General features: G+C 44.4%; 1 protein-coding gene across 2 annotated transcripts; it reads left to right on the plus strand.

Moving 5' to 3' along the window:
* Window positions 1-1,027: 1,027 nt before the first annotated feature.
* Window positions 1,028-12,752, plus strand: CRYGN (crystallin gamma N; the record flags this gene model as incomplete). Of its 2 annotated transcripts, XM_084620141.1 has the most annotated exons (4): window positions 1,028-1,077; window positions 1,556-1,804; window positions 4,734-4,879; window positions 12,509-12,752. In XM_084620141.1, 4 exons carry the CDS (start codon window positions 1,057-1,059, stop codon window positions 12,642-12,644), a joined length of 552 nt encoding a protein of 183 aa, XP_084476267.1. In that variant the 3' UTR covers window positions 12,645-12,752. The 2 variants fall into 2 exon arrangements, with proteins under 2 accessions (XP_084476267.1, XP_084476266.1); XM_084620140.1 differs by lacking the exon at window positions 1,028-1,077 and having other exon boundaries at window positions 1,517-1,804.
* Window positions 12,753-23,921: the final 11,169 nt, after the last annotated feature.

The raw sequence follows: 23,921 nt of genomic DNA on the forward strand, positions 1-23,921 counted from the left end.
GGACTTGGGTTCTCATTCCAGTCTGCCCCAGGCTTGCTGTGTGACCACTAACAAGTCAGTTTGTCTTTTTCCCCTCCAGCTCTTTGTTTTTTTTCTCTTAAGACTGTACACCCTTTGGGGCAGAGACTGTCTTACTATGTGTTTGTACAGAGCACTGCACAGTGAGCCCTGATCATGGTTCGAGCCGCTAGACACCGTTGTAATACAAGTAATAGTAAGTCTTTTTTTTTTTGCTGGCCACCTTTAAGAAACTTGTGGATTATAGAATGTGAAGCTATATGCCCAGGGAGCCCTAGTTACTGGTATTTGTGAAATCTGTTATTTACCCAGTCAGTGGTGCCTTTGCTTAAAATCCCTGGGAGGCATTTTAATCCTAAATTATATATGTATATCTTGGTGCTTAGCTGCATCTTTGAAATGCCAGAACATTAACAAAAATGAGAAATAATAAATAAATTTTGTGAGTTTTTAAGCACAGACTCTGTGCACCAGAGGGGGTGTTTGGCCTTCAGGAATGCTGTCTAAAAAGGTTTTAAGGATGGACGAGAAGCAGTTCCTTTGATGGATGAAGTCCAAATCGTTATTGTTAAGGAGTCTTCCAAGGATGCTCACTTTCGGGATCTCCAGCCCCAGTAGATAAGAGTGAGCTGAAAAACAACGGCCCATTTAAAAAGAAGAAGAAGAAAATGCCAATAAAAGAGCCCCCACTTCCAAGCAGCCACCTTTTTCTAATTTCCTTATTGCCCATTCTAAAAACAAAGTCCTCTGAAAGGAACTCAAAATGTGCAACACTAATCAGTCAAATCCCTGCCAAACAAATCTTTTGTTAAATTATACGCACTAAATCAAAACTCTGGACTCAGCAGGGCCTGATAGTGGAAGTTCTGCCTAGTAAGCATGATTTTTTAAAGCCTCCTATTTCTGCTGTATTGTTAAGCAGATCTCGCGATACCAGCCTCATCTCTCCTCACTGTATATAGTGGGGTATCCAACATTTCTGTAGATCACATTTTTGGTTTGGCTTCTGCTTTGGCTTTGGTTTGCATCCAGCAGAAAATGTCTCAGTATTCGGGAAAAGTAAGTAAACAAACAACTGTTTGGTCCTCCGTTCAGGCCAAAGAGCCAGAGTTCTCTCTAGGTTGAGATAGTAGGAATTTTCCTAGGTTAGGGTAAGGCAAAGTGAGATCATGTGGTGATACTGTTAGTAATGAATGCGGAGAAATGGAAGCAAAGTTGTTAAGGAGGGGAAAGGAGCAACTAGAATGGGGTGTAGTTTGGTAGCTGTGCTTCCTGTTCAGACATTTATATTTACAAAAGAACAAGAGAGAGGTGGTATAAAAGCCACATGCAGTGTTGTAAACTTGAGCTGTGTTACAATTCTCATTAAAACAAATAGTCCAGTGTCAATTTAGTTCTCCTCTGGTTGGACTCAGAATTAAAGAACCACTGTGTCTGCCAGAGACACCCATCTGCTCAGAATAACAATGCATAGTACAAGCAGGCAGTCTGTGTTTGCATGTGCCACAATACAGCATCCTCTCCCTCCTCATTTCAGATCACTTTCTATGAGGGCAAATACTTCACAGGCAGGAAGCTGGAGGTCTGTGGGAACTGTGATAACTTCCAGGACAGAGGTTTCATGAACCGAGTGAACTCTATCTGTGTGCAGAGTGGAGCTTGGATCTGTTTTGGTCACCCAGACTTCCGAGGACAGCAATACGTTCTGGAGCATGGGGAATACCCCGACTTCTACCGTTGGAATGGCCATAATGATCGCATGGGCTCCTGCAGGCCTGTCGGAATGGTTAGTGCCAACTTTCAATTAGTTTCCAAGAGGTTTGTTTTTGTTGCTGAAATATCTGGTTGAGGGGGTCGCATTTGTGCTTTTAGCTTCCATGTTAGCTGGAGTCTAAATAAATATCTGAGAAAACGAGCTTTATAGAAATAATACACAATTAGGAGGTAAAGAGCATTCTGGGGAAAGTAGACCCTCTATGAACAGTCTTCATAGGCCACAAAATAGCATAACAATTTCCCATGCTTTCAGGACAAGGGCAGAAACTGTATTCTGTCTTCCAAGTCAGCAGTTTTAATAGGGTACGATTTTGCTGTGGTTTTTATATGTGAGGGCAATGCCCCTACAGCATCACATGCCTTTATTTGTAATGTTAAATATTATGAAATATTTACATGCAAATGAATTGCAAAGTTCTGTGCACAAGGCAGGGCTCTACTCTCATATTCTGCTCTCTCTGTGTGTGCAGAACTCCTGATGACACCCACTAGCAATCTATGTGTATACAGGGAGGAGAGGCCATTGGAATCACAATTTGCTGTGCAAACCAGAGAGGAGGATATTGCTGTGGGACAGCTCTCAGGCTCCTGGCAAAGTCACCCACCTTATCTCTTGTGTTTCAAATTCTGAGCACCCCTGAATTAATACCAAATATGGCCCAGATCACACAAAGAAACCAAACGAACAGCAGAGAGTCTTTACCATGCCGGGGAAGAAGTGGGAGGATTTGCAGCTGGAGAAAAAAATTGAACCTGGTTTGAGCTTTCCATTTGATCCCAACATCACCTGCTACTGATGGGAGAATGATTAAAGAAAATTATTCGCAGGTTATGGCCACTTACAGGTTGATACAGCAACCAAGTCCCATTGGGTTGTAGCTTTCTTTGGTGTTGAGTAAAACTTAGCCTAAAAAAATGGGAGGGGGGTGTAGATATGTGCATCTCCTGTGAAGTTTTAGTCCATGTGCAATACATAAGACCACACATACTTCTCTAGACTCCAGAACATCCTCTCAAATTTAGGAATCCACTCACTACTCCTATACAGGCAGCTCCTATTGGCTGACCAGTACCCAGCAAACAAAAATGAGGCTATACATCAACAGGTGCCTCTTTGGACTAGGTCCACTGAGGGCCCTGTTCTCCATTAAATAAATCTGGTGTCTCACTAACCCATAAGGATTTGTCAGCCAATGAGCCAAGCTGCTGAAGGGGACCTTTCCTTACATTTTAAACTGCCATGAGAAGATATCAGTGGGAGCTGTACCAAGCCAGTACAGCTGTCTGTCCCATGCTGCTCTGGTTGGCGTACGTGGCTGGAGGATCCTGCACAGAGCTGCTCTTAGAACTCTGCCAAGGATGTATTGATTGGGGCCAGGAGGAAATTGCTACGCCACATGAGAAGAATGAAGGCTGTATGGTGTCACCCCCATTCAAGCTTGTGTGTTGTACAAGTCAAAGGTTGGCTGTAGCCCTATGCTTGGTGCTCCACTGGTTGATCCTTGTCACCCCTCCTTAGTATTAATGGTTTTTTTATTCTTGGTTGGCACACCCTGGGGCCTGTTGCTGATTTACTAACTTTGCTGAGTGAGATGCATCACTCCCTTAGCCTGGCTGAGGGGAGGTAAATGTACATCTTTGGGGTAGTGGACTCTCTCTCTCTCTTTTGGCTGATGTTGGAACCAGGCCTTTTCATTCAGCAAGGGGAAAGGTTGTCTTTATATTAGCATTTCAACGAGACTCCTAAGGCATGTCCAGTGCAGTGCCCCGATGACAGAGTTATAAGTCTATTGTGTAGGGGGCAGTTTCCAATGTTTAATACAGAATCCAGAGAGGGGAATATGAGCTTGTCAAAGGTACCACATAGAACCTTGTTTCCAGATCCATGGAGACCCACTGAACATCTGTGGGCCAGTAGCCATGAGTGCTTTTCTTCCCCTCAGGCCTGTGCTCCATTGCTCTTATACAAGTGAGAGTTTTAAAATATTTCAACAATTCAGGCAACAGTTACACAGAAGAATGTTTGGTCAGGAATGGTATCTGAGATTTCACTGCTGGAGAATGCTATGGGATTTTTGGCACTACAATGTAGCTTTTTCATGCATAATGCAATTTATATGAAAAATATATTAGCTATTGTCTGAATTCTGCTTAAAAAAAATCTTTTGACCAGTTCCATCACAAATACCTATGGAGAAGACAGGAAAATTTCCCCAAAGACATTTACCTCAACTCACCCTTGAAGGCTTTCATAGCTAGGACTCTGGGAAGATATTTTCCTTTTCTTTTTAAAGAAAGGCACAACAACTTGTGTAAATAACCACAGATATGATTGGAACTGAAGAAAAGTACAAACTGGGGAAATAATGTAATACCTCTGTGTATTTTGGATTTATTAAATTTTTTTGCACTATGTTCTTACTTCTTATACTTTTGTTCAATTACATTTCCAATATTGTGTGTGTGTGTATGGCATTTTGGGTTTTTTTTTAAATGTATATGTGGAGTGGGAAATGGTTGTGCTTATAGTGTTTGTGTGGTGTGCGTCTTTGTGAACAGTGTTTAAGTACTTGTTTGGTGGGGGAGGGGATTTAGAGGTGAAAGGTGTGGGAGTATGTGTGGTAAGTACAGCGTGAGCAATACGTTTGTGTGTGACCAGTGGTTATGCAGGTGTGTGGATGTTAGTAGAGGTATATTTTGGGGAGGAGTTTGTGTGTGCTTTTTTGTGAGTGAGCTGTTTGTGAGAGACATTTGTATGTTTATGTGGGTATTTGGGTGGGTATTGTGAGCATGTGTTTGTGGGTGGGCAGTGTTATTGTTGGGTTTTTGCCACGTTTCCATGATGAGGTATCATTCTTGCTTTCTGGTTATCTTTTATAATCAGGGGAAACAATTTGATGCATTTTCTTTTGAGTTTACTCAAATCTCTTTGTCCCCAGCACGGTGAGCATTACAGAATGGAAATATTTGATGGGAGCCATTTTAGTGGTCACTGCATGGAGTTCACTGAAGATTGCTCTTTCCTGCAAGGGCAGGGCTGGAACAAGAACTGTGTCAATGCCATCAAAGTGTATGGAGATGGAGCGTAAGTAAGCAAAGGACATAAAAGGAATGCAACTGCTATGTCATTCTATCTTGAAACACAATAAAGCTCGCTCCCCACACAAGCCCAATCCACTCTGTCACAGGGTAGCTGGTCTCTGTGGATAGACTGAGCCCAGCTCCTCGGACTGGAGCAAGTGACCCTAATCCAGCTAATTAAAGAGGGCTGGGCTACACCTCGGTTCATAAAGGGGGAGGGTGGCAGGCTGAGCCCGAGCAGCAAAGGCCACACTGGAGTGGCACCAACTCCTGTGGTGAGTTGTGGAGCAAGAGGGGAATTCAGGGAAGCAATCCTGCGGCTGCCACTCCAAGGAGGAAGCAGAGCTGGCTGAGGCTGGAAAGCTGCCAGGAGCTGGACTGTCAGAGACCCGTAGGTAGTGCTTAATCTGTGCCAGGGCTGAGCACCTCTAGGCTTGGCACTTCATAGCCCCAGCACCTCTGGGCTTACTGCATCAGTAATGACTGTAAAAAAAAATTGCTTGAGCCCCGGCACCTCTTTCCTTACAAATTAAGCACTGCCCATAGGAGGGGTGGCCCTGAAGCCTGAGGGCCAGGTACTGACTTAAGAGTGCACTCTGGTTGTTTGTTTAACCTTTGTTACAAAAGAATAAACCTCCTTGACTGGGACTGGGGGTGGCAGTGAATGTTTGGAGCTGGGGTGCAGTGGTGACTATTCCACTAAAATTGTTGAAAAGACTCCCATTGGCTTCAGTGGGAGTCAGCCCTAAGAGAGGGTTTGCACCGGAGGAGGAAGTTTGGTCATCTTGATCTATACATTTATTTGTGGGGAGGGGATTAAATGTAAGTTGAGTAATCTTAACATCTACAAGAGGTTGCTAATGCTTCAGACAAAAAGTGACGGTTCTTCCTGGTAGGGTTTAGGAGTCATTGTAGTCTTTACCTTGAAAATAATTTTTCTCTATGGACAATGGCAACCACCAGTTAAAATGTAGTGGATTGGGTGCAGTAAATGGCTATCTGGCTTGCTATTTCATGAGTTTGCTAGAGAGCTGACAGTATTGAATAAGTGCACAGACTGGGAGGATTAGGGGGTTTGGGGGGTTTGCTACTGGGACCACTTTGGGGGTTTGCTACTGGGACATGGAGCCTTTTGACCCATGAGGTTGCTGGTTTGAATCCAGCCCAGGTTAGCAGTGAGTGTTTACATGTGCTGGTTGTTTGGTGGCATATGTGAAATGAGCTGGTGGCCTCAGTCCAGTTCCTAGTAGTCAGGTGTCTGAATCACAAAGCCAACACCATAGCTACCACTAACCTTTTGTAGTTTTTTTCTCTCCTGCTGGTAACAGCTCACCTTACCTGATCACTCTCGTTACAGTCTGTAAGGTAACACCCATTGTTTCATATTCTCTGTGTATATAAAATCTCCCCACTATATTTTCCATGGTACGCATCCGAAGAAGTGAACTGTAGCTCACAAAAGCTTATGCTCAAATAAATTTGTTACTCTCTAAGGTGCCACAAGTACTCCTTTTCTTTTTCTGGATACATACTAACACGGCTGCTACTCTGAAACCTGTCTAATTCCAGGTTGTCATGGGGAGGAGCTTCCTTATGAAGATGGTTCCTGCTTTCCCACTCTCCATTAGAAGTCCTGTGGGATTCATGGTACTTAGAGATGAGCCAAGGCTACAGCATTTGAATTTGAATGTAAATATTGATGTCTCACACCTTGAAGAGGGGCGTGTGTGTGTGATTTTCAGAGGCACTGAGCTGCCACAACGCCCACAGACTTCAATAGCACTTTGAAAAATCAGTACTCAGTTCATTGCCCGGTGAACGTAGGCTTCTAGCTTCTGTCACTCATATTTGACAATTTTGGTCCTAATCTCTCTGAATTTCATTCTCCCTGTGTTTAAAATGAGGATAATAATATTTCCCTGTATCACAGTACTCTTCTGAGGCTACATTCACTGTTGCCTTGTGATCCTTCATTGTAGCAGTGCAAACTATGATCAGCCCAGTTTCTGTCTCCCCTACATTTTCAGACATCCTTGAAACCTTTTGCAAAGTGAGGGTTGTGCAGAGTTTGCCCTTTGTCACTGTTTCAGGGGAATTAACATTTTCAGGGGGAAAAAACTTGTTTCCTTTTATCAGGAACACATTTGTTGTTTTTTATTATGTCATCAGTTATTTTTCTGTTTTCATTGTACCACATTTCCTTTTACCAACAAACACATTTCGTTGGAAGTGTGTGTGTTGGGGGTGTGTGTGTGGAGGGGAAGCAGAAAGCCGCAGAATTCTCTCAGAGCCAGGAAGTGTTTGGCTTGTGCAAGGCACAGCTGGGTCTGTGGTTACACATGATGCTTCCATGCTAAGAGAGCATCTTCACTGAGGGTGATGGGTGAAAAGAAGGGGAAGATCTTACTGAAAGAAGTTGGAGCAAAGGAGCCCTATGACCATCATGTGATTTGGTGGTCTGTGTTGGAGGGGATTGGCCTAGATTATTGCACAACCCACACCTACAAATTGTTTTGATGCTGGGCATCAGAGGCGGATTAAGATTTATTGGAGCCCTGGGCAAAAAGAACATTTGGGCTCTTGCTCTGCCCCCTACTCCTTCCGTTCCTCCCAAGGCCCCACCCCCTGGCCTGGCTGGAAGCTGGGCTGTGGTAAGAGCTGCCCAGGGAGCCTGGGCCCCTGTGGGGAGCCCTGTACCCTCCACCTGCCCTGGGCAGCACATCTTGGGGGGACAGGGACATGTGCTAGGAGCTGCTCTCGGGCACCCCAGCCCCCCCATCCAAAGCAGGTGCAGGGCTCCTCACAGTTGTCTGGGCTCCCTGGATGGCTCTGATCAGAGCCTAGGGCAGTGGTCTCCAAGGTGTGGGACACATCCCCTGGCGGGGCACAAAGGAACATTCGGGGGGGTGCAGTGGGGCCCAGCCCTGCACCCAGTCCCAGCTGCGGCTCTGCTCTTGGCTGCGGCTCCGCTTCCAGCCACAGCTTTGGCCCCGCTCTCAACTGCGGCCCTGCTCCTGGCCCCCAAATCCGCTCTGCTCCTGGCCCCTGCTCCTGGGGGGTGCAGACAGGGTTGGGGGAGGGGCGTGATTGAAATAGTTTGGGAACCCTTGGCCCCAGACCTCCTGATATTTTTGGCAAAACTGGGCATTTTTCTTGCTTGTTCTTGCCAACTGATCACCAAAATGACAAATGCCAGTTTTGCCAAAAAGGGGCTTGGTGGGGGGAGCAGCAGGGCTCAGGCCAGCCCTACACAGAGGGCTTGGGTGAGGGGCTCAGGCCAGCTCTGTGGGGAGGCGGGGAAAGGAGTTTGGGCCCATTGGTGTAGATCGTGTCTTCACGGAAACACTACAGCAGCGCAGCTGCCTTTGGAGCATAGGCAAGCCCTAAGGAGCTGCACTCACATCCATTCTCTGTTGCCCATCTAGCCAGTTAGGGGTCGATCACGCACATAACCAGCAATCTGTTGCTGTTGACTGAAGAGAACAACCTTCGGTCATGGTTCAGATTGCCAGTTACACGTGTGATCCAATACACAACTTCCACCCTCTTGCCCCAGGATCCCAGAGACGATATTCTTGCTAAACTGTCCCTTTCACTGGATAAGAAAGGCGTTTCAAACACAGTGTGGGGAAGGCTGCATTAGCCTGTGTCTCATCAATTTAGGTTGCCTCAGGCATGCCACATGCCAGTGCATGACACAATCTGACATGGCATGCTGCTGAATCACCCCCTTGGCCAGCACTGCGGTGATCTGTTCTCCTGAGACTCCAAACCTGGAGAGAGAGCCCCTGCGAATGCTCACTGGGGATAATACACATGCTCACTCACTGACTCAGGGAAAGAGAGCTTCAGGGTGCAGGTTTTCCATTAAAACCCTCTTTAAAGAGGGTTGCTTGGCCCTTAAAAAGCTCTCCTCCAGCTGTGCCGTAGTATTAAGGGTTAGAAGCAAGGAATAGGCTCTTAGAATATTGGAAATTGTGGAGATGAAGGAAGAAGGGGACACACATCACGGCCCTAATTGTGCCCTGGGTGATCACTACTTCCCACCATCCAACACAGATGTAATGAGGTTGAGTAGTGTCCGTATAAGAGAAAATAAAACTACTAATTATTCCTCAAAAAAGATTTTTAATGACTTCCGGCTATAAAAGCAACACAGACAAAATAAGAAAAGAAAGATTAAAGACCAGCACTAAATAAGGATTAATATAAATGGCAAGTTGTACTGAAGACAAGCACAAGTACATGTAATGTTATTCATCAACTACCTACTACTATTCTTAACGCTATAGTATCGATACAAACTTGAGATCAATTCAGCTCAAGCAACCAGACTTCTTTACTCCATAACCTTACCCTGCATTCGTCCAAAAATACATTACCCTTCAGTCGGCTGGTTTCCGCACTGGCCAGGTACAGACAGTCGAGAAGTGCATGTCCCTTCCATTCAGGGGGTGTGGGTCAGGTTTCCTGATCAAAGAGAGGTCCCCTTATGATCAAACACACACATCTTAGTCCTGTGCCTTCATACTTTTTATCTTATTTGTTGACGGGTTTTAAAACAGACCAAGCAATTAGGGTGGGCCAAATTTTTAGTGTGGTTAGTGTGGTTACTTTGATATTATAAACTATGTGTGGGTGCATAGTTTATCTTTATGTAGCCAATTATTTCAAATGTGGTTGCTTTAATATTATAAGCTATGCTCGGGTGCAGTTTATCTTCATACATTTGAGCCGGCCTAAAGTGTTATCTGGTTACAGCGCATCCTGACCTCAAGTTTCAGTTTAACTTTGCAGAGCTTGCTTTTTGAAGCTTCCAGAAGTTTGAGGCCTAACATTGACAATACCTTTGTTCATTTTTAGTTTAACAATAGAATCATAGAATATCAGGGTTGGAAGGGACCTCAGGAGGTCATCTAGTCCAACCCCCTGCTCAAAGCAGGCACAATCCCCAATTTTTGCCCCAGATCCCTAAATGGCCCCCTCAAAGATTGAACTCACAACCCTGGGTTTAGCAGGCCAATGCTCAATATCCCTCCCCCCAATACTTTTGTTCATATTAATCACAGAAATAAATGATTTAATTATTTTTTAAATTCTATATTAATTTACCTTTCCATGTAGCTGAGAGTGGGATTCTTTTAGGATTGTCCCATTCCACCCCTTATCTCAGCCACAAAGGCCCCATGTCAAGACAAGCCATCCCTCCAGATGAGGCAGGTTCTAGACACAGCTCCTGTCCTTGTGTCAGGTTGGTCTATCCTTCCATCTGCAAAGGGCTCTGGACACTGCTGTGGGCCACGATGCTGGGCCAGCCTGTCCTTCCAGGCGAGGAGGGTTCTGTGCCAACTCTCTCCAGATCTTGCCAGCATAACTTCAGAATCATCCCAAGGGTGAAAGATATGGAGAACAACATGAGGGATGACGTCCACTATCTTGCATGAACACGCTGTTTCCAGAGCATTTCACAGCCCCTTCCGGTCAATGAGTTAAGATGAGAAACATGGTGGATTTTACTGTGTGTGCAACAGCAGACTCTTCCTCTCCACTACCCTTCTGCATACATCTGGCAGCCCCCAAACTCAGTCCCATCCTGCACTACTGTGTGAACAGGGTGGGCTTTTGTAATAAAGCATCCTATTTTATATATAACAATTTTTTATCCCTAGATCTCAAAGCTCTTTACAATGCAGAGTAAGTCACATTATCCCCATTTTACAGATGGTGAAAATGAGGCACAAATGTGAAGTGGCCCCACAGCAGGTCAAAGGCAGAGCCAGGAAGAGAATGCAGGTCTCCTGAACTCCTAGTCCAGTGCCCTATCCACTAGGCAAAGCTGTCTCCCATAATAGGCTTTCAGGGAGATGCAAGGTTCTTTGCTCCCCAGGGATCTTTTGATGATGTATCCTACTTGTGGCTTTTGGAAGGTAATTATGTTCCTTTGCTAATTTTCCATGCACAATATCAATTGGGCACATAAATCTTCGCTTCCTGTCCTAAGTTCTTATCTGGAGGTGCTGTTGAACAGCTGCCAAATTCTGTCACAGAGGTTGCTGCACTTCAATGGTTAGTGTCCAGAGTGATTCCTATCTTATGTGTAAATGAGTACACTGCATGTAATTTGAATGAAAAGTCTGTCCATCTAATGGTATAGCTTAGTGTAAGTGAGCATATCATCTACCTTATGTAGCGTTGGTCCATTACTGGGGCTTCTAGGTACAACTTCAATGTAAATAATAATAATAATACGATTGTAAGGCATTATTGAAAATGAAATCTGCTGCTGAGATTTTGATTTCATAGCAATTTCTAAGATAGTGCCATCTAGCTGAAAATGTGACAGTTTTTGGGTGAAATATGGCCATTAGAGGTGACTACTTTTTGGAGCCTGGTAACCTGGTATTTTGCTTTCAATAGATGTTTTCTGTTCCACATACAGTGTCGTGCATCGTTTCTCTTCCAGTACCACAAATAGCATAATCTGACGTGACACATGTCTTGTTCCTTTTAAGGTTCAGTGATTGCAAGAGATTGTTTGTTTGGCAAGAATAGCATTGAAGAGCTGGAGGTTTTTGTTTTTTAAAAAAATTGGTGATAATGCACAAAAGTAATTTGTGAAAATTGAGATCACAGCCTTGCGATTAATAATTGACGATAATTTTGAAGATTTTGTTTAGATTCACATTTACATCAGAGCCTCCACTAAATTCCAACGGTGACTGAGCCGGAGTATTTGAATTGACCAAAATATTGTGACATTTCCTGTACTCAGACTAGAAAGCATTTCAGATAAAACAGCAAAGTCAAACAGTGGGGCCCAATCAATGCTTTTTCTCCAATGGGAGATCGCTGTGTGCTGCATTGATCAAATCAATTTGCATTTAGAATAAAAGTTTATTCGAACATTGCTCAAAACATGTGGTTCAGAAGCTGTATTTTGATTAAAATGATCAGCCTGCAGCACTCTCTTAACCGAACCACGAGGTTGGTTTAAGACCTTCCAACATGTCAAATTCAAATTGGGGGGAAAAAAAACCAGCCAAGAAATGAACCTTGTGGAATTCCATGGAAGAGGGGCCTTTGAGAAGGTCACTTCTCACCAGTCACAGAGAGAGAGAGAGAGAGAGAGATTGATTAGATCTAGGCATGGGGAACCGAGTTTACTTTTCTAGATAAAGGGGGGGTTCAGGAAGATGGAGTGTACTTGGACTGTTTGGGGTGGGGATGGTCTCGTCCTGTGTGTGTACAGCGCTCAGCATGATGGGGCTCAGATCTCAGTTGGGACCTCTAGATGCTGTTGTAACACAAATAATAAATAATATGATGGAGTGGTCCAGGATGGCTGGGGAATAGTCAAAAGGGAGCTCAGAAGTCAAGGAGAAGGAGCCAACAGCACTAAGGAGGTTAACTCCACAGAGGAGAGCAGTTTCCATTCTGTGTCCAGATTGAAACTGGACAAATATATTGACTGGGATTTGACCCAGAGGTGAAAGTCTTGTGCCCTTAGGAAAGCAGTGCTCCTTAACTTCCAGGGTGAAATCTGACAAAGGGATTCAGCAAGGGACCAAAGATGGTTTTTACTACTGTGCTGCATAAATGCTTTCCTGAGTAATCCATTCATTCTCTGTTTTAGATGGGTGCTGTATGAGGAACCCAATTATCGTGGCTGTATGTACGTTGTGGAGAGAGGAGAGTACAACAGCTTTAACATGTGGCAAGCTCACAGTGCAAATATCCAGTCCCTCAGAAGAGTCGTCAACTACTTTTAACTGAGTTATTCTTGTACAAACAATGTCCCGGTGCAAACTGGAGTTCAATCTTCCCCTCTGCTCCCTCAAAGTGTGCAATAAATTCTTAAGAGCTGCTATTGGCTGCAGGTATTTTTCCCTCATTACATGAGAGAAGGTGCTTTGCTTGGTTAGATGGCCTGACAGTACTTTGATTCATAAAGCAGAGCACATGGGCTTGCTTTGCTGCTGTCCAGACGAGGTACCAGTACTGGCAATGCTAAACCAGCACATTATTCACATGCAGTCTGTTGCACCTGGTCCAAAGCCCACTGAAGTAATTGGACATTTTTTCATGGACTTCAGTGGGCTTTGGATCAGGCCCATTATTATTATTATTTTATTTTAAAAGCCACCATCCCACAAGTATAACATCTTGGAACATTGTTCTGTTTAATTCCAGAAGGGAGACTTGTGAACTCCTGCGGCCACAATCTGCTGGGATTTTCTGTGTGTGCCTTTGAAAAGCAATATAAGAATATAGATGTTTTTCTCACATAGCCCACGTAGCACCTTTCCTTTTCTTCTTCTTAAATGGATACATTTAGCCCTTTGTATTTCTTGGGTGTTCTCAATTGGTCCTTTCCTAACTCTGCATCCCAGATTCTATTGATCTCTGTTGCAGCTTCACATGGGCTGCCAGGGGGATATAGACAGGGTGGAGCTGAAGGGCCAAAAGCTCGGTCTTTTAAATTATTTACAAAATACAAAATGAGATTGCTTTTGTGTGGTCAGCGACACATCGCCCTGAAAGGTCAGATGGCTCTTTTTCCATAGGAGCATAAACTGCATATGATATTAGCTACACTGTTTCTGGCCAGTTTTTAAAGGGATAATTTTATTCTCCTTTTCACTCCCTCTGGTATATATTGGTTTATTATATTCGCTGTTCAGGCTCATTTGTCTGATGGTTACTGACAGGAACTGGCAGAATTCCTATAATGCTGAGCCGTTGCTTCCTCACTGCAAGTCTGTGCGTTAGTCCACTGGAGAGTCTGCTGACCTAAGCACTTTAGCTGTCTCTTCAAAGGGACACTGGAAAGGATGGCAGGCCCTGAGTGCATCTGAATGTGATGCAAGAGTGCACTTACAAAGAGCTGCTCCGCTCAGCAGTGCGTCTCTGTTCTGCCCTTGTGGAGTGGCATGCAGTGGAGTGAAATATACAAGAATTCTGTGATTTTAAGAGCGCAGAGAAAAGCAGAACTCTCTATTAATTGCACATTTATAATGGAGCACATGGATACACTTTGGAAGAATGGCAATCTGCATTGGAACTGCACATAGGCCTGTGTCCAGATCTGGGCACTGGTTCGATAATTACAGACATGTTGCTGAGGAGTGGTGTTTTTTTCTTAAATAAATCTGGTTACATCCACTGGGTTTTGTTTTTGAAAAAGAATCAGCCGGACCTTGGAATGCCAAGAATGAGCTTTTTAAGGTGGAATTTTAGGAGCTGCTCACTGTGTCAGTGTTCCCGTTAATTGCCTTTATTTTTGTGGCTTACTTTCCAAACATATATATTTTAAATGTACTTTGTAACTTTTTTGTTCACCCTTTCAATTCAACATTATTTGCTTAGTATTGCCCTGTACAAACAACAAAATTAGGGCATTTTATTGGAATGATGCTGTAATAAATGGGCCTGTAGTTGTATAATATGTATGTATGACATATTATGAAGCTATCAGTTGTGATGCCATAGTTAAGATTGCACTGAGATTTCCAGTTAAAGCAGAACTAAAATCCATCTGTTCCACACCTTAATGATTGAATTTGTTGTGTCCAGTTTTGGCATAGTAGGACAATTTGGTTTTCTATGAAATTTGTTTACAGAGGTATTTACTAACTTTTGCAGAAGAAGCACTTAATTATGTTTCTTTTTTGAAATATTGCCCTTTTCCCTCAAATTCCTTCAGGGTCTTCTATTTGAATCACCACTGTCCTCTCACACAAAAACACACACACATACAATGTGTCTCTGATATATGCCACTTTTTGAACTTTAAAACTAGATAAAAAGGGCCAGATTCTCAACTGATATAAATCAGTACAGCTCCATTGAATTTGATGGTACTCTCCTGGTTTACACCAGCTGAGGATTTGGCCCATTAATAGTATAATTCAGAATAACACAATTCACATAATAGTTTTCGCCAAGACAAGCTGACACAACTGCTCAGATCCATCAGCTACTTTCATTTTCAGATGTTGGGAGCTTGTTTCTCCAACTTCCCTGCAGCTGTTGTTGTTTGAATTGCAGTAGTGCTAAGAGGCTGCAAATGAGACTGGAAGCCAGCTTCATAAGCCCTGTACAAACCCATGGTAAGAGACGGTCTTTGCTCTCAACAACTTAAAATCTACACAGGACAGGGAGAGAAACAGCAGCACAGAGAGGTGAAGTGGTTTGCGCAAAATCATGCAGCAGGTCTGTGGTCGAGCTGGTAATCAAACCTCAGTTTCCTGATCCCCACTCCATTAGTGCACACTGAACATGGCCCTGCGTCCAATGGACTCTGGATCAGGCCTCTGGTGAGCTGGTAGGACTGGTCAACAAGAGTAGGGAGGTGGGCTCTGGGAGAGAGCAACAAGCACCAAGGCAGCCTTAACACCAACCATAAATAGAATGCCTCAATGTGCAGTCAAGCAGATTTCCTTTCTGTCATTTCAGATAACACCCACCACATTTAGGACAATGATTAACACAAATCACCTGTTCACAGAAAGCTTCCTAAAAATTACAGGCTGTGTATCTCACACCACCATGAGCAGCCCAACATCATGCTACACACACACACACTTTATGGAAGCCACACTAACCCTGTGTGAATCACTGGAACATATAGGGCTTTGTTTTCAGAGCTGCAGATGACCTTTAGGTTCCATTGACTCCAGCTGGAGCTGTGGGTGCTCGCACTTCTGAATACCGGGCCCCTGGGTAATAAACATGGTCAGCATTAAAGCTTCCCCTTGGCGTGGAGATATGTGGGCTGTGGGTATTGGAAGGCAGGTAGATAAGATTGAGGAGGAGAAATGAGTGGATTGTATGTGGGGTGAAGAATGACAAGTGTTTGTATCCTTGTTTTTTTAGGATTCGTGTTGATGGGATGTGCAGTCCGGCGACCTTAGCTCTAGGTTAACAAAGATTTTTCTGTATGGGAGTATATATAAAATATGCTCTACTGATTGGAATCAGCATGTCTCAGCTATGCCATAGGCCTTCTATTGCTACAGCTAACGTAGCCTTTCCTTTAGCTCCAGTGGGAGGGGCCTGTGCTTTTAACACTGGAAGATCTGAGTTTAAGTTCCACTCTTGCCAAGAAGATCTTGGTGGTCTTGCTGTGTAGCATGATGACAACCGTGAAGTCCCTGGTGGTTGTGGATTTGTGTGTTTGCCAGCTCAACTGTACATGCAGGACATAATTGAATAACAGGACCAACAAAATGTTCAGAAACTTGCTAAAATGTTACTTATTTTCTAAACCGTGGCATAAAGAATGTAGCTGCTGAGGTGATAGAAAGCTTTGGTTAGCATTTGTTTGGAGTCTTATGCATAACTCATTCTTGGCTTAGCAACTCCTGAATAATGTGGCCCTCCTAACACATGCTGATTAAAGTCTGCATATCCCCCCCATAACTTCAGGTATTCTACCTCTGCAAAATTCTGCAGCCCTTACTCAGGTCAAACTCCCTTTAAAATCAGAGCCTGAGAGATGCTTAACACCTGCAACTCTCATTGAAATCACTGGGCTTCATCCTGTGCTCAGGCTGACTTCAATGATCCCTGACTTCAGTGGAAGTTGAGGCTTCTTGACATTTTGCAGGATCAGGCCCAGTGGGAGTTGCCAAGTACTCAGCATCAGTCATGAGTGGGCTTAATGAGTTTTGCCTTAGTAAGGATTCAGGGACTGATCTCACTTACAGGAAATAAATCAGGAATAACTCCATTTAAGTCAGTGGAGTTACATCAGTGTAAAACTGATATGAGAGCACAATTGGGCCCTGAGTATATACTGTGTAAGGGATGTGGCCCTAGGTGTACCTATTGACACTCTCAGTGTACTGGGCTAAATCCTTGAAATCAAATGAGCTATGTTGATTTATACCAGCTGAGAAACATAGCCCATTATATATAGCTAGATAATGTGCGTGTCTGCCTATTACAGTGATATAGAGATAGATAACATATGCTGTGAACTTAATAATAGTTTGAATTGTGTTTGTCTCATAGGCAAGCTGGGCAATCCTATCTTGTCTTGGGCTCAGCTCTGTGTTCATATGTTCAGGAATGTCCTCATCTAGTCAAGATATCAAATTATCTTTATAGTAATGCCAGAATAGTCCTTTATTGTAATGGGCATTTCCTGTGTTATTCAGAAGGTCACACTAGATAATTATAATGGTCTGTTCTGGCCCTAAAAATCTATGAATCTTTATGAACTGCAAGGTTTTTTGTTTCAGAAAGGAAAACACAGAAATGATTCATTTGCTGAGTGGGATGCAGAAATGCATGACTCATGCCTCAGCTTCTGCGTATTTCATTTTCTTTTAATTAAATATGGCTTATTGCTGTTGTTTCATCGGGGCTCTAATCAGCTCCTGAACTCAACGCACTCTATTAAATGTTAATATTCAGTAATATGCATTGTACTCTATTGTGACCACCTCTAATCTGTTCGTAAATCAAAATTTGGTCCTGAAGAAAGATAGACATGATTTCAATTGAGTTGTGATCTGTTTTTAAGCCAGGATTCTCATTTATTTGAATCAAAGGCAATATCAGGGCACAGTACAAGAGGATAAAGAAGCAAAAGTGTTAAAATCAACCCAAACTGCACACTCAGCTGCTCTAGGGGTTTTGTAAAAATCACAAACTATGTGGTGTATAATACATGGAATTTCACCAAACTGTATGCATGTGTAACTGTTCCACCTGGGCTGGCAGGAGGGCTGGGATCCACCGCTCTAAAAGCATGAGCCTCTATCCCTTGAACTGAAGCACCTAGTCCTGAAGCACGCTCAAAACCTCTTACATAGACTATCCACTAGAGGGAGACAGACCTACATTTTCCTAGCATGTCTTATATATGGTCACTCACCCTACCCCCACCATATGTATGCAGACATAAACAAACAGTATTCTGTATTATTTTGTGGTAGCACCCTAGTAACCCCAGGACTAGGACCACACTGAGCTAGACACTGTGTACCCACACCCATCAAAAAGACTGGTTAATCAGTTATAGAGTGTAATGGTTAGACAACCTGTTGGAAGCTATCTATAACCTATATTACACATCTGTAGCATTCTTATGACATCTATTAATCATTTAATAACACTTTAGTGTACTATTTATGAATTGTAACTTTAATATAAGGTGTGACCATGTACATGCACATATACAATTAAAAGCATTCTCCTTACACAACCGTGTGGATTTTCCTCAGACACTAGTCACTGTCAGAAGTAAATTCAGCCCCATACGTTCTTGTTGACTTGACACTGTACTATGAAGTTGTTTGGTTTTTTCCTGATCCCTAAATGGAAAACACATCTATGTCAGAATCCTTGGTCCTTTACATATTTTAATGTGTGACTTTTTTTCGTGTGTGTGTGCGCATGATGACATTGCTCAAGCGATCAAATAATATTTGCTAAACAACATGACTGATCCAAACATGATGTAAAACTAATCTATGTCTTTGCCATGCAGATGAGAGCTCTGTTTCATTCAGCTGTATGCCTGAATGAGTCTTGGTAAGGTGCACTGATAAGGAAGGCAGTGGATAAAGTAAACTGGAAACTAGTCTATACGATTCCTAGAAATCACCAGAAATTCCAAAATGAATAAATGTGAAGTGTTGTTAATTACAAGGAATAAGGCTACATTAAATAAAAACTCCATCTGGAAGACCATGCCAGCCTTAACACTCAGTAATCATAGAATATCAGGGTTGGAAGGGACCTCAGGAGGTCATCTAGTCCAATCCCCTGTTCAAAGTAGGACCAATCCCCAACTAAATCATCTCAGCCAGGGCTTTGTCTAGCCTGACCTTAAAAACCTCTAAGGAAGGAGATTTCACCACCTCCCTAGGTAACGCATTCCAGTGTTTCACCACCCTCCTAATGAAAAAGATTTTCCTAATATCCAACCTAAACCTCCCCTACTGCAATTTGAGACCATTACTCCTTGTTCTGTCATCTGCTACCACTGAGAACAGTCTAATATTGGGCTTGGCCAGACTGCTGGAATACAGACTGAATCTGTACAGGTTTCAGAGTAGCAGCTGTGTTAGTCTGTATTCGCAAAAAGAAAAGGAGGACTTGTGGCACCTTAGAGACTAACCAATTTATTTGAGCATAAGCTCTCGTGAGCTAGAGCTCACTTTACTGGATGCATCTGATGAAGTGAGCTGTAGCTCACGAAAGCTTATGCTCAAATAAATTGGTTAGTCTCTAAGGTGCCACAAGTCGTCCTGTTCTTTTTGCGAATCTATACAGAATCTGACTGCAGAGCAAGCTGCTGCTAGAATAACTGTGTATGTGGATGCACTCTCTTATGCAGATCTGGGTAATGGGTGTACATGCTGCAATATCCCTGTGGAATGAATGCATGGGAAGCACTAGACAATCTCATTGTTTTTCATTTATACATTCCCCAGTACATTTATTTATCTGGTTGGAGCTAGGATGTGTACTGAAGAACTGTTACTCGGATATTCGAATGCTAGGGTTCTTGCAACATGGCTAATCGTAGTTTCAGGTTAATCTATGCTGTATGCTCACTAAGGGTCTGGGAATGCAGTTGGACTTAAAAAAGGAACTACCCTGACAATGACATTGTACAGTGCTGGAAGGCTGCATTTTGTTTCCCTTATCCCTCGCTGTCAAAGACATCAACCTAATGAAAACCAGTTCAGTCCTGAGTGTGCCGCAAGGGCAGTGGGCAACACTTTCAGTCAATGAGTAGAGGACAGAGTGTCTAGCCTTGTTCAGCAGTGACCTCTTTCGCCAACTGAGGGGGAGCAATGAAGGTTTCAGAGGGTGGTCTAGTCTCCTTGCCCGTATGGAATTTAGTGGGCACAATGTGAAGCATGACAAATGGCTGGGTGTAAACAAGGTGGAGAAAGAGATCCTGGTATTAGAGAGAGAAGATCAATCAGCATCCTAATTCCCATCCCTAATTAGTTTATTCTATTTCCAGTCATGTTCTCATGAAATGAAAATTGACTCGTATCAAAAGTGATTGGCTGTGAGATTTAGCTCCTTTGTGACAGCAAAATGAGCTCAGACTCTTGTCCTAGAGTGACCCTGATACTGTTGAGATGTTCCAGCATCAAATGTTATCTTCCTGTTTGTAGATTCATTTTTGAAGGCCAGAGGGACTATTAGATCAACTAGTCTGACCTCCTTTATATCACAGGCCATTAAATTCCCCCCAGTTACCCCTGTATTGAGCCCAATAACTTCTGACTAAATGTAAGGGGTTGTCCCCTTACTAACATTCAGTGGGGGTGTTTTGGTTGGCTAGCTCCCAGTGCCAAAAGGGGAGAGGCCAATGCTCTAGGTCAGCCTGATTGACGGGGGGGCAGGCTAATCAGGGAGTCAGGAGGCCAGGGGGGTCCCATCCTCTGTGTGAGCTGGAATTGCCTGGGTCAGACAGAGAGGGGCCGAGCTAAGGAGAAAGTAGGGGCCCAAGCTGAGCTGGGGACCAGAGCCGGGCCAGATCCAGAGGGGTCAGAAAAGCAGCCCAGGAAGCAGGTCAGATTTGGGAGCAGAGTCCCAGAAGGAGCCCAGGGGACAGTCCTGGGTTTAAAATGGCTCCAGTAGCTCCATGGAGCCGGGCCCATGCTCAGTAGTACTACTCCGCTTGCACTGCGGCCTGATACCCCGCTGGCTCCCCCCACCCACCACTTGCTCCTCTTGGCCTGCCTGCCTGATGTCTCCTCAGCCCCACTCCCCTGCTCGTCTCTGCCCACTGGCCGGACCCCAGTGCACTTCCGGCTCCGGGCAGCCTCTGCTTCCCACCGCCTGTGGGGCCCTACCTGTCTCCCCGGAGCTGAGCCGCCTGGGGCTGATGCAGAAGCCAGGCCAGTCTCAGCGCCATGCTCCATTGCTCCCCTGGGGGTCCACAAATAAGTTTGGCGCCAGGCCCACAAAAGGTTAATCCAGCCCTGCCAGGGAGAGCAGATCCTGTGCTGGGAGCAGAGCTGCATCCACAGAGCCAGATGTGGTGAGCAACTGGGGCCAGCCAAGGGGGGACCTTGGGCAAAGGGTCCAGTGCAGAAAGACACCCCCAGCCAAGGGTCCTTGCAGGCCAGACTGGGAGGGGGATCTTAACCCGATGGGGGGCTGACACTGGGAAGAAGGGTCCCACCACCCAAAGCCCGGAGGTGTGTGGCCACCATCATTGCAAGTGTCCAACCCGCAGCATTCCTGCAGCACAGCCAGGGTCTGAGAAGAAGGCCTGGGACCTACAAGGAACAGACTGTGAACTGCCCTGACATTCCAGAAAGGATGGGTAGGAAGTAACCCAGGGAAGAAGCAAGAGGTCTGACCAGACCACTTGCTACAAGGGCCCCTGGCCTGGAACCCAGGGTAGAGAAAGGGAATGGGTTCTCCTACAGCCTCTTTAGAAAGATTAGTGTGAATATGCCAAACACAAGAGGGCAGAAGGACTATTGGGCTTGGACCAGGGCCATTGGCCTGGTGTGAGGCCATAGGACTAAATTGGTTGAAAACTCTGGTTTACCCCCAAAAGAGTGAGAACAAAGGTGACCTGGCCAGAGGCCCAAGTCACAGGGCAAAAGGGAACAACCAGCTGACCTGGTCAGCAGGACTACAGAGGAAATCCCCGTAACACTGCACCTACTTACAAGGCAGCGCACCGGGTGGTGAGTCACTTTGCCACAGAGAGACCATTGATTATCTAGACCCTCCTGGACAGGTGTTAGACAAACACCTGTCTGGGATGGTCTAGACAATACTTAGTTCTGCCATGAGTGCAGGGGACTGGACTAGAAGACCTCTCAAGGTCCCTGCCAGTCCTATGATTTTCAAGGTTCTAAGATGGCATCAGAAACACTGGATAGACACAAATGGACGTGAGGGCTGGGCTACAAGCAGTTTGTGCTATCCCCTGTACTGTGAACACCCTTCAGTCAGTTTAGGGTAAGTGAGTTTGTAGTTGATATAAACTGAACTGATTTAGGACTGTCCACACGAAGGGGGATTGCACTAATTTAACTCAATTGGTTTAGAGTTAAATTGTTGCCCACACTACGTGTAGACCAGCCCTAAAACCCTATTTAAAATGATACTTGTGTGTCTTTTAAAGGGTCTGTGGTTGAGATACATAGAATTCCAGTTTTGCCTTCCCCAGCATAAATATAACTCAATGAGCCTGATTCTCTGCTGTAAAACAGTTACTACACCAGAATAAAAGCATTTTTCATGCACTTTGATCTAGACTAAATGGCAACACAAGGCGGAGACTTCTGGAGAACCAAGCCCTGTAGTTTTACTGAAAGTAGAGAGTTTAGTTGAGAATAGACACTCATGGCTGGTTTTTACTTCTTGTAGAAGTAAACCCCGCACTACCTGTGGAGACTTGATTCTCCTCTTGTTTACCTTGGTTTAACACCAGGTTAGCTCCACTGACTTCCCTGGAGTTTACGCCTTGATCTAATGGAATTGCTCAAAGTCTATGATGTGGTAACAGAGCAGTGGGACCCTTTTATTACAAACCCCAATGTTAGGCAAGAAAAAGCCCTACACTCAGGTTTATGAACATGTTGGGAGAACTTGGAGCAGGCTTTGCTCTAACCACCCTGTCAGCAACTGGGAGGGATTCCTGATTCTGACTGACAGACATGCAACCTTCTGTGGTGTCAGCTACATTTCCCTTTGCATTTTTTGGTTTGTTGAGTCTGAAACAGAAAGGAAAGCTCGGTAGACACTAACGGAGCCCATCCTCTTCCCCTCTGCCTAAAATAATATAGTTCCCTCACTCTGTGTGAAGTAAGGTCCAGCCTATGGTATGAAATCATGTCCCACACTGAGCCCAGTTTCACCAGGGAAGCTTGTGACATAGTTCAGGCTTGCAGGGCAGACAGGAGTGAACCCCATTTGTGAATCCTGCTATAGCCTTGAGGAACACAGTGAAGACATGTCTGATCCTGTCTTCACTGCAAAGCCGGAACTGTTAAACTATGTAAACACAAAGGCTGTTCCGTCATGTAGCTGGGAACCAAAACTGCTGAGACTTGAGTGCGCTATCTGGTCAACAGCAGTTTTTTTGCTGGTAATGCAAGAAGGAAGCAATAACACTTGAGTCATCTGAACCTGTAATAATAATAACAATAACAGGCCTCCAAGTGTTGTATTTTGTGTGTATCCTGCTGTGACCATAGTATTAATTTCAGAAAAATAACTCCAATCGCCCTCTTCCTTGTGGGGGATACTCATTATCCACTCAAAAAAAGAACGGGAGTACTTGTGGCACCTTAGAGGCTAACAAATTTGTTAGAGCTTAAACTTAAGTGAACTACAGCTCACTTCATCGGATGCATACAATGGAAAATATTGTGGGGAGATTTTATATACACAGAGAACATGAAACAATGGGTGTTACCATACAGACTGTAACAAGAGTGATCAGAAAAGGTGAGCTATTACCAGCAGGAGAGCAGGGTGGGAGGGGGGAACCTTTTGTAGTGATAATCCTAGCCACTCTCGATGTAGAAGCCCTCGACACCAACATGCCACTCAAAGATGGACTACAAGCCGTCAGGAACAGTATCCGTGCTAATGTCACGGCAAACCTGTTGGCTGAACTTTGTGATTTGTCCTCATCCATAACTATTTCACATTTGGGGACAATGTATACCTTCAAATCAGCGGCACTGCTATGGGTACCCGCATGGCCCCACAGTATGCCAACATTTTTATGGCTGACTTAGAACAACGCTTCCTCAGCTCTCGTTCCCAAATGCCCCTATTCTACTTGCACTGTATTGATGACATCTTCATCATCTGGACCCATGAAAGAGAAGCCCTTGAGGAATTCCACCATGATTTCAACAATTTCCACCCCACCATCAACCTCAGCCTGGACCAGTCCACACAAGAGATCCATTTCCTGGACACTATGGTGCTAATAAGCGATGGTCACATAAACCCCACCCTATACTGGAAACCTACTGACCGCTATACTTACCTACATGCCTCCAGCTTTCATCCAGACCACACCACATGATCCA

The sequence above is a fragment of the Lepidochelys olivacea genome (assembly GCF_965140295.1).
Source record: "Lepidochelys olivacea isolate rLepOli2 genome assembly, chromosome: 2".
Classification (NCBI taxonomy): Eukaryota; Metazoa; Chordata; order Testudines; family Cheloniidae; genus Lepidochelys; species Lepidochelys olivacea.